At 40.5% G+C, this 10,304-nt stretch overlaps 1 protein-coding gene and 1 long non-coding RNA gene across 2 annotated transcripts; one reads left to right on the top strand and one right to left on the bottom strand.

Moving 5' to 3' along the window:
• Window positions 1-1,624: 1,624 nt before the first annotated feature.
• Window positions 1,625-5,324, top strand: SNAI2 (snail family transcriptional repressor 2). Its single transcript, XM_010401194.4, has 3 exons — window positions 1,625-1,972; window positions 2,541-3,086; window positions 4,049-5,324. The coding sequence occupies exons 1-3, from the start codon at window positions 1,894-1,896 to the stop codon at window positions 4,228-4,230; spliced, it is 807 nt and encodes a 268-aa protein (XP_010399496.1). The 5' UTR covers window positions 1,625-1,893; the 3' UTR covers window positions 4,231-5,324.
• Window positions 5,325-5,618: 294 nt separating this feature from the next.
• LOC109144819 lies at window positions 5,619-9,529 on the bottom strand. Its single transcript, XR_002045820.3, has 5 exons — window positions 9,483-9,529; window positions 9,243-9,374; window positions 8,796-9,145; window positions 7,863-7,991; window positions 5,619-6,499 (listed from the first exon to the last, which is right to left on the bottom strand). It is a non-coding gene; the product is annotated as an uncharacterized LOC109144819 (long non-coding RNA).
• Window positions 9,530-10,304: the final 775 nt, after the last annotated feature.

Here is a 10,304-nt window from a genome sequence, read left to right as displayed (position 1 = left end):
ATGCTGAACAGATGAATCTTTTTAAATCAGTTCTTGAAAATGGCTAACTTTCCCTGCACTTGTTTTGGTATTCCCCAAGATTAAGAAGTCATGCAGCTTGACAAAGCACTTTGCTCTTGCATGTCTTAACAGACGCATCCGGCTTTTTTTTTTTTTCCCCTTCACATCTATTCCAACACCTGCTGCAAAATCGGGCTGGGGTGGTCTCTGTAAAGCACCCTCCACACCTCCTCCCAAGAGGAGAGAGAGAACTCCAGCGTCACACCAGCACGGCATGCCGGTATGTGCCCAGGCAGGTGTAGGTAGTACACAGCGAGGGGGGGAAGGGGTGGGGAAGGCAGACCAAGAGTCAATCACAGTGTAATTTGTGTTAGAAATTTACCAGTGTTCAGCTGTCCATATTTCCAAAATGCAAATATTTTAAAATTAAAAAACCTGTGACTATCTCCTCTAAATCAATCTAGATAACCAGAACACTCTGTGGCACATTTAAGAGACTTTCATCTTAAAGGAAATACATAACATAGATTATACCTTCATAGGAAATCAAGAGGTCCTAAAATATACTAATGGAGAAGGACATTTAAGAGACATTTAAATTACCCAGTCTATAATTTTGGGGTTTTTTTTTTATCTATGCATCTTTTAACTGCTTTGGATAATTAGGAAAATTTCCTTGGCAGTGTCCTAAGAGGATAGGCAAAAGAGTGACATAACTACTCTCAAGGAAGGAAAGGTCTAGGTTTTGCATTCTGCAGATTTTTAAAGTAAAAGAGAAAGTATTCTTCATATGAACAGTCTGAAGCAATATGCATATTATATAAAGACTATCACCCTGCTCTGAAATATAATCCTTCCCAAGGCTTCTCCCTCTCCTTGAACTCACTTGCAGTATCTGTCTGGTCCTTCTGCCTGGAAGGGTGGAAGTTAGGGAGGCAGGCTGCTCGTCTCCAGCCTTTCCTAAGCACAGCTATTCAAAGGCAGCTCCTAAATGGATCAGGCACCCATTCAATTCAAAGCCTTCCATTAGGTCTGCCGGCCAACTTGTTATCTTGTAGTGTCGTGTGTATGTGTGTACCCTGTCTGCCCTTAATGAACAGTTTGTCCCATTGTAACTCTCATATCAAACATCTGGAAACCAGATTTGTTTAAAAGAATAAGAAAAATAGAAAGAGTAATAAAAAAAGAAGAAAAGGAGAGGAAAAAGGGGGGGGGAGGTAAAAGAAAAGGGGAAAGAAAGGGATAAAAGGAGGAAAAAAAAGGGGGGGGGAAGGTAGGGGGAAGAAGAAAAAGAAGTTTCAGTGCCTATGACTTATCCAGGTCTCTATCCGAAAGCAAAAAAAAAAAAAAAAAAAAAAGGAATTCAGCAGCTGAATCAGTAAACTGACCTTTATTTGCAAGCATTTTGACCAATACATTTTTGTAGACTGCAGTTCTACAGAGCCACATCCCCCCGCTTCGGAGCAGGGTAACACGCTCTGCTAGAGCTCTCTCCCCCGTTCACAGCTGTCTCCAGCGGGAGGAGCTGAAACCTGAACCAAACCCTCCGAGTGCGATTGGATCCCACAGCCAGCAGCCCCAGAGCCCTCCCAGAAAAACAGCCTCTTTGGAAAAGTGCTTGAGAACATCCCGAAGCGATTGGAGGAGCGGAAAACCCTTCCCCCCTGCACCTGACTCGTGGGTATTTACAGCACTTTTCAAGGCGGCTCGGCACTGCCACTGCACAAGCGGGAGTGGATGGGCTGCGCGGGGCCGGCAGCGCCGTAGGGACCCGGAGCGGCACCGATGCGCCCGCAGTGACCCCGCGTGTGCCTGCGCTGCGCCGCCCGGGACCGCTGCACGCACCCGCAAGGACAGAGAGAGTCTGCGAGAAGCACAAACCCTGCGTCCAAAATGCCACGCTCCTTCCTGGTCAAGAAGCATTTCAATTCATCCAAGAAGCCGAATTACAGCGAGCTGGACACTCATACAGGTAACAAAACGAAATCTGGTGCCACCGCGTCGCTTCTGAGGCTGCGGTCGTTGCGTGGCAGGACTGAGGAGGGGTGGGATTGCTCTGCAGGCTGGAGGGGACGGGTTCGTTCATTGCTTGCTCTATTTTCTCCTGCTTACAAGGAGGGAGTTTTGAGAAATATGTCAGTGCTGACCAGAATGAATCATGAAAATGTGCTCACCCACTTGAACCCAAGTTACTCAGAAAGGATTTGGAGTTTTCCTGTTCTGTATCTGTTGGTGCTGGAATTGAAACTTTTATTCAAATCCTTCAGGAAGTTTCACTGCTTCATTGTGTCAGGCTGCACAGATTTAGAAGCGGCATGCTGCCTTGAAGGGACTCTCCAACTGCAATTTGCCTGTTCAAGGGCACTGTCTTTTCCCATCAGAATATATGTATGAAACAGTATTTCCTGAATCACCCTTATATTCAGATTACCCTACTGAGTTTTTCATTTATGCAGCTTTTAATCCTCAAAGTGTTAGTTTTGCTGCTTTTTGAAATACTTTTTGGTTCTCTTACCTTAAAAATGTTCTTCTTTCTCCAGTGATTATATCCCCATACCTGTACGAAAGCTATCCAGTCCCTATCATACCACAGCCAGAGATCCTGAGCTCAGTAGCTTACAATCCCATTACTGTGTGGACTACAACTGGGCTGCTACCGTCTCCATTACCCAATGACCTCTCTCCACTTTCTGGATACCCCTCATCTTTGGGAAGAGTCAGCCCACCTCCACCTTCTGACACCTCCTCCAAAGATCACAGCGGTTCAGAAAGCCCCATTAGCGATGAAGAAGAGAGAATCCAGTCAAAGCTTTCAGACCCTCATGCAATCGAAGCTGAAAAGTTCCAGTGCAGTTTATGCAACAAGACCTATTCAACTTTCTCCGGGTTGGCCAAACATAAGCAGCTGCACTGTGATGCCCAGTCTAGGAAATCGTTCAGCTGCAAGTACTGTGACAAGGAGTATGTCAGCCTGGGAGCGCTTAAGATGCACATCAGGACCCACACACTACCTTGTGTCTGCAAGATCTGCGGCAAGGCTTTCTCCAGACCCTGGCTACTTCAAGGACACATTAGAACTCACACTGGTAAGAGCAAGCATTACATTTGCAGTTTCTTGTTGCTGTAACATCGGGATGCCTTTTTGCTGTTTTTCTCCACAGGTGCAAAAACCAGCAGGGTTTTTAACTAACCTTGAAATACGTCCACAGAATTTCAAATGAATCATTAAAAGGCTAAATTCTCCCTCTTGCAGGGAGAGGGGGAAGGTGGGAGGGGGTTTAGCATGGTCTCGTAACTGCAGGCCAGATACTGGCATAAATCAGCACTGCTCCCCTGATAATTTTAGGACGGTTTAGCCCATTTCCACTATCTGAAGATTTTCCTTTAAGGATTTTGTGTTAACTTTTAGGCTTTGGAAATTGCTAACTTTGAGAAGGTTGCAGCTGACTCTGAAATCAGGCAGCAAAAATCAATCAATGCATGAGGGGCTGCATTCTGACTCCTTAAGCAGCTGGCAAGTTTTGCATCTGCTATTTCAAGTCCTTAGCAATTAGAATCACATCATCAGCAAAGTGGTTGGGTTTTTTTCTATTGAGGCAAAAACTGGGTTTTGAGTGTAGTGCTGGGTACAATGTAATGTCTGCACAGCTGTTTGCTGCTTTTCAGTCAAAGCCCTTGTTCCCCAGTAATTCATGCAGCACTAAGCAGAAAATGTTCCATGAAAATATTTGAAAATGTTGGGAGGAGCCCAGTGTAGAAGTACTGCATGCACCTGTAGATGCAGAAGGTGTCAGCAGCTTGTCTTCAGAGACTGCACTTAACAGCATATTCTCAATAGACTGGGGTTCTGCAAATACAGTCAGCAGTGCTGAAAGCTGCTGTATCTCTGGCCTGATTAACTTTTTATTAGACTTTTTTATTCTTATAACAAGTAATTTCCGTTTGTTCATTTGTTTCTTCGGATAAAAGCAGATTTTACCTGTCCCAAATATGTGCTTTTTGTTTTTTTAATCTTTATCCTATTTTTTTCTTGATGTTTCCTTTGTAGGAGAAAAGCCGTTTTCCTGTCCTCACTGCAACAGGGCTTTTGCAGACAGATCCAATCTAAGGGCTCATCTGCAGACCCACTCGGATGTGAAGAAATACCAGTGCAAAAATTGCTCCAAAACTTTCTCCAGAATGTCTCTTCTGCACAAACATGAGGAATCTGGATGCTGTGTAGCACACTGAGTCATGCAGTCAATGTTTACCTGGACTCAATGCATTTCTCCACTTCTGTTCCAAATGATAAGGCGTTTTCTCGTCTACTTTTCAGCCAAAAAAAACCCCAAAAAACCCAAAATACAAAGAAACCAAACCAACAAACCAAAACATCACCAAACAAGCAAACAAATAAACTAGTGGAAGAACTTAGAATGTCAGTAGAAATGAGATTTAAGTAGTTTCTGTTCTGCCAAACATTTGCATTCTTAAGTGCGAATTCTGAAATAGGGAGAAAGACGCCATGCATGACATTTCAAGTAGATCTAAAGGAAGCAGCATTATCAGCTTTCTTAATAGATGAAGCCAAATGTAGGTTGTCTTTTCTTGCTTAGAAAAGGCTTCAAAGTTAACAATACATTCCTGCCAAGCCATTTCAACCAAAGAAACAGTATTTTAAGTGGAAATTTTAATGAAAATACTACCCAAGTGAGTTTTGCTAGACACCATTTATCTCAGGTGCCTTAAAAAGTATTCCAAGTTTACCTTAGTAAATGTTTAATATTATTCGTTGCTGTGTTTTTTTATTTTATTTTATTAGAAGCCAAGGCCTTCATTAATGACCTGAAATGCTTTAAAACTGCATAATTAAAAGAGGGGAAAAAAGTGTAAGAGAATGTACAAAAAAATTAAAAGCCACAAATTAACTGCATGTGCCTTAAAAAATAAATTTAAAAAGATAATACTGTAGCTTCAAACATTCCTGGTGCATGCTTGACCATCATTTAATATGGAATAGTTCCTCTAAACTTCATTTTTTTTAAAAAAAAACGGGAATAAGTGCAAGAGAGGGGATCCATGGGAGTTTTATAATTTTTTTTTTTTAAATGCACAAAGGAAATGCAATATTTTCAGCATTACCCCTCCAAGTGCCTTTTTTATTGATGATTTTGTAAAGTATGTGGACATAATGTAAATATTTTTATTTTTATATGATTGAATGTGTTATGAATGAAAGCAAATTGTTGCCCATAGCAGCATCTATAGATAACTTGAAGAAAGTGTGAAGTGAAACTGATGTTGTTTTCTAGCCACTTTTTTACAATAAACATTTTTAAGTAAGATTTCTGTTGTTTGTTCTAATTAAAGAAAACAACTGTGTGTGTGCTTTGGAACATAGGAAAATGTGAATGTCTCTACATGACCAAATGAAGATAGAAGTGAATTTCAGATGTGAAGATTTACTCCACAAGTTCTAAACATTAGAAAGGAATATATACATTGCATTTTAAAAGACTTTAAACCATACAATGCCTTTTTCTAGTCACTGCTTTAAAACACTTGCATTTCTGCTACTTACAAAACTATGACAACATTGTGAAATATATTTTCTCAAAAACATTTAAGAGCAACTTTTTTCTTGCATTTTAACAGATGACAGGATGCTATTAGAGAGGCCTTATAGTACTTTCCCTGAGACTTTCACATCAGGGAATCTGGGCCTGATCCAAAGTTCATTAAAGTCAGTGGAGCCTTACAGGAGTTCAGCAATGTTTGCATGATGCTCTTTTAAAGTAGTAGTCAAGTCACAGTATAATATACTTTATATGGCAATTTCAAGATGGTTAAAGATATTTTATTAAAATGTATTACATATCAGAACTGTCAGGTGAATGCATTACAGCTGTATATCAGGTAATATATCACAGGAAAGAAATTATTCCGTAATAAAAAGTAGAAATCTTTTTTCTTCAGGTGATTTGACTATGCAGTCCAAGATCTTAACTACATAAAAGTATTACAACATCAACAAATCATGTCTCATCATTAATGTCTGGTGTGAAACAACACCATTTTCAACTTTTAGCAAAATACAAAGCTAGAGAACAGACAAGCACCAGTTGGCATCCAGTTTGAAGACCCCTATGTCTACACTAGAGTACCAACAGGAACAAGTAATAGCAAAAATAAAATTCCAACAATTTACCGAGAATGTTACTGATGTGTAAACACAAGGTGAACATTTCTTGAATAAAAGTGTGTTTCAGCAAAATAATGCAGTAGATCATACATGCCTTCTGTCTCCTCCAGCAGAGTTCTGGAGCAGGGCTTCAGCAGGAGTGCACTGGAGTAATGCAGGCAATAGGCAGAAGTTTTGCACCTTTTCTCCACAGAAAGAATGATACTGAAAACTGAATCTCAAATGAAGCTTTCATATTCTCCAAGCATCTTCTGACAAAATCTCAGGGCTATAACAATGATTCCCTAGGTGCTGCTAGATTTTTTTTTCAGGAAATACCTGGAGAGTTCAAGAAAGATACGGTTAGTGGGAATTTGTGAGGTAACATTTCAAAACGGACACATGAAGGCATCAAATACCCTTGAAAAGTTTCATGTGGTTACTCTATTGATTTGCACTTCCATGTCATTCGCTTTGAAGTTCGTAGGCTCCAGCAGCTCTTTGTGCAGCTCTTTCTTCCCAGAGCAAAGTTTACTGGAGTATAAGCAAAGCTCTGGCAGTCAACAGCTATTTGTACTGTTCTAGGTTTGCTCTCCTCTGTTGTGCCACAAAGACTTTTCCATTGTTTTAGCTCACACTTTAAATTCTCTACGCCCATAGTAAATTAAATAGCATAAGAGCTTGACTTCTTGGGTGAGTGGAAATGCTACTGCTGTCCTCAAGGGAAATCAGATGAAAACTTCATCAAAATACAGTATGCTAAACCAAACACAAGTGGAACTGGTCTGATTTGGAGATGACAATTAAGATATGCTACTTTGCATGCCTGTAACACCTGTACTCATAAAACACAAAGATGGGAAAGGCTAGAAGCTCTTTTGGCTCATCTCTGTAATTGAAGCAGAGCACTCTATCACAGATCCCTAGCTCTCTGTCCAGTTGCAGCATAAACTTCCCAAGCAGCTAAATTTCTCTGCTTTTCCTGTGTGACTGCTTTCTATTCCCTGTCAAGACATTTCTCCAAAACATATTCCATTAATAGTTTTACCTCATTACCTTAGAAAAGCCCTTCTGCACCTGCACAAGCTATTTATAAATGTAAATTGAATTCTGTTCTGAGCTGCTGGTTGATGACTCCTATGGCTTTCTCAACACATGATGGAAAAGTTCCCTCCATGGTCACGCTACCCATTGTATCTCTTTGGCCATTGCAACATTTCTCAAAACACACCTCTTTTCTATATCCAAATAATCTTTCTAAACTTTTGAAATCTTTCTTAGGAAAACATGGTCCTTGTACTCTGAATATCTTCACTGCTCTTTTCTGAAATGTCTTTTTTTTCTTTTTCTGTTTTTTTCTTTTTTTACAGAATGAGGTCTAGATCCTTCCTTTGGGATGTTCTGTCAATTTTACTTTTTCAATGTTCTTTCCCTGTGCAGAGAAGAGCAGAGCCACCTAGGCACTTGTGAAGTTATAAGTTAAATATATTAATTTCTCAGGGCTGAAGGCAATAATTGATTCACTTTGGTTTCCATGTCTCTCTTCCCTCACTTTTTTTTGGGCATGCTTTTCACTTCACAGGCTGCAGAATGAAGGAAGATGTGCATGAAATGAAGACAGAACAAAGTACATGTTTAGGCTCAAAGAACTGCAATTTTCTTACCATGTAATGCAGTTAGGAAAAGCATGTTATACACTCACTAAAGGGTTAAAAGAAGTGTCTCTCAGATTAAGGCACCATGGAATCTTTCTTCTGTATTTTGCTCCATTATTTGGATTATTATAATTCCTGTTGTCATTAAGCAAACTCAGGGCCTATTGCTCTAAGCCCTGTAAAATCATATAAAAATGAAGCTCCATAAAGATCCTATAATTTCAATTTTAAAAAAAGCAATTAGAAACCTGATAATTTAATTCTGAGGTCTTGTGCTACAGCTGATTTCCCCTGCCACAAAATAAATCAATATTTAATTTGAAAACATATTTTTATTTTTGAATAAGACATTTTCAGTTATGAGTATTACTGCTTTGGAAAGAATGGGTTTTACTAGCTGTCCCAAGTGCTTGGTTTTGTCTCTTTAAAGTAGGTGTTCTAAAAGTTAGATGATATGAACTAGAACTCTGGTTCACAGAAATATGAGGAGTGGAAGGTGAGAAGTGCACTCCAACCTGCCTATATTGTAGTACCAAATGATAGCTGCAGGAAATAAGAACAGATTGTTCAAGTTAATCACAGATCATGGAATGATTGAGGTGGGAAGGAACTTCTGCATATTGACCAGTCCAACCCCCCTGCTCAAAGCAGGGTCAGGAGAGCAGTTTACCCAAGGCTGTGTTCAGATGGGGTTTTGATATTTCAAAGAAAGGAGACTCCACAACCTCTCTAGGCAGCCTGTGCCAGTGTTCAGTCACAATTACAGTATAAAAGGGTTTTTTCTTGCATTTAAATGGACTCTTCTGTATTTCTGATGGTATGCATTGCCTCTTGTACTGTCACTGGGCAACACTAAGATTCTGACTGTATTTTTCACTCCCTCACATCAGGAATTTATACACATTAATAAGATCTTGAGCATTTTTTTTCAAGCTGTCTCATTGACTCCAATATGAGAGATGCTCCAATCTCTTAATTACCTTTGTGGTCCTTCACTGGACTCTGGTATTCTCTTGTCAGCCTTGTACTGGTGAGCCCAGAACTGGACACAGTGCTGCAGATGGGCTGTACCAGTGCTGAGTAGAGGTGGAAATACCAATCAGTTTCTGATGGGAGGCTGACAGGGACAGCCACAGCCATAGAAAAGAAACAAAAATTATGCTTGCACTCTCTGTTGCTTCTTCCCAAAAATTTTCCTTTATTCTAAATACATACAAAATCCTCAGGAACCTTGAAGGTTGTGGAGTGTGGGACTGTGTTTTCCAGGGACAGCAAGAGTTGCCCTGTCCTGTTGCACACTTCAGCATAAGGGTGCCCCAGCCAAACCAGACTAGAGATAAAAAAAAAAAAATATAGAATTAACAAGTGCATAATGGAGCTGTTTTGACATGTTTGGCAGTTTGGTCACCTTGTTCCTCTTCACTTACCTTTCCAATACTTCAAGAATGCCCCTCAAACCAATGGGTTTTTTTCTTCTTCTGATTCACTCACTATTTTGGGTACAAAACCATAAGTATGTGCTCAATCATGGCCCTCCTTCTTTTGTTCTCCCCACATCTCTGCAAGACAAAAGTTATGCAACAGTTGATTTCTGTTACATCTGTCACATCTGTCACCCCTATCCCTTTTACCTGGGTATTGAATATTCCCATGTCTTGTTTCTGTACCTCTCTGTTCTGTTGTCCAGTGCATACACTAAGTAGCTGCAAGGATGAAGATCACAGGCAGTCCTTGCTAAGAAGGAATAAAAGACCTTTTATATCTTTCAGTTATATAATAATATTTTTAATTTGTTTTGTCAAAGAAGACATGGAAAACAGGAATCACATGAATACCAGCTCAAAACACACAAATCCTTTCACTGCAGCCCCAGTTTGGGGGATCTACTTCAGAAAATCCCTCAGAGAGGTCCCTGATTTTGTTGCTAGAGCCCCCCTCAGTTTAAAAAGTGGATTTAAATGCAAACACAAGGGTCCTGTCTAGCAGGACAAAGTCAAAGGAGGGTATCCTTCAAGCTGTTTGTCCATCCACTCAGCATAGGAATGACTGAGAATGCCACACATTCTGGATCAGAATACTTTCCTAGAAGGTTATCTTTATATTACTTATCTTATAAAACAGAGCCTTTTGCCTAACCAAGTGAGACTACAGAAAGCCATTCTTCACTTTGCAAAGCCCTATAGATTCTCCTGACCTCTGCTGTTTTAGCCCCTTCCATTACGGCTTTCTCTGCCTTGCATAGGAATCATCTCCTTCCCAGCTGTGTCTAACAGGGGGTCACCATCAGGGATCATGGATCTTTTAATGCTAGAGAGATGAGGGCATTGCCATGGCCTCTAAGCAGCCCTAGACATGGGTATGACCAACAAATACATGTACCATGCTGGGCCATCCAGTGGCAGCAGCCCCTGACTGTCACCTCTCCACACCTTTTCAAAGGCATGACCTGGGAATGCAGGAGCTTGGTCTAACAGATCCCTCTCAGAGAA

The sequence above is a fragment of the Corvus cornix genome, chromosome 2 (genome assembly GCF_000738735.6).
Source record: "Corvus cornix cornix isolate S_Up_H32 chromosome 2, ASM73873v5, whole genome shotgun sequence".
Lineage (NCBI taxonomy): Eukaryota > Metazoa > Chordata > Aves > Passeriformes > Corvidae > Corvus > Corvus cornix.
Note: the sequence above shows the minus strand (reverse complement) of the source record. Positions and strands in the feature narration are given on the sequence as shown.

Excerpts from the sequence above, each read along its gene's own strand:
- SNAI2 (XM_010401194.4), top strand. The coding sequence starts at position 1,894 with ATGCCACGCTCCTTCCTGGTCAAGAAGCATTTCAATTCATCCAAGAAG. Across the intron at positions 1,973-2,540 it reads CGAGCTGGACACTCATACAG|TGATTATATCCCCATACCTG; the intron begins GTAACAAAACGA and ends TTCTTTCTCCAG. Across the intron at positions 3,087-4,048 it reads ACACATTAGAACTCACACTG|GAGAAAAGCCGTTTTCCTGT; the intron begins GTAAGAGCAAGC and ends TTTCCTTTGTAG.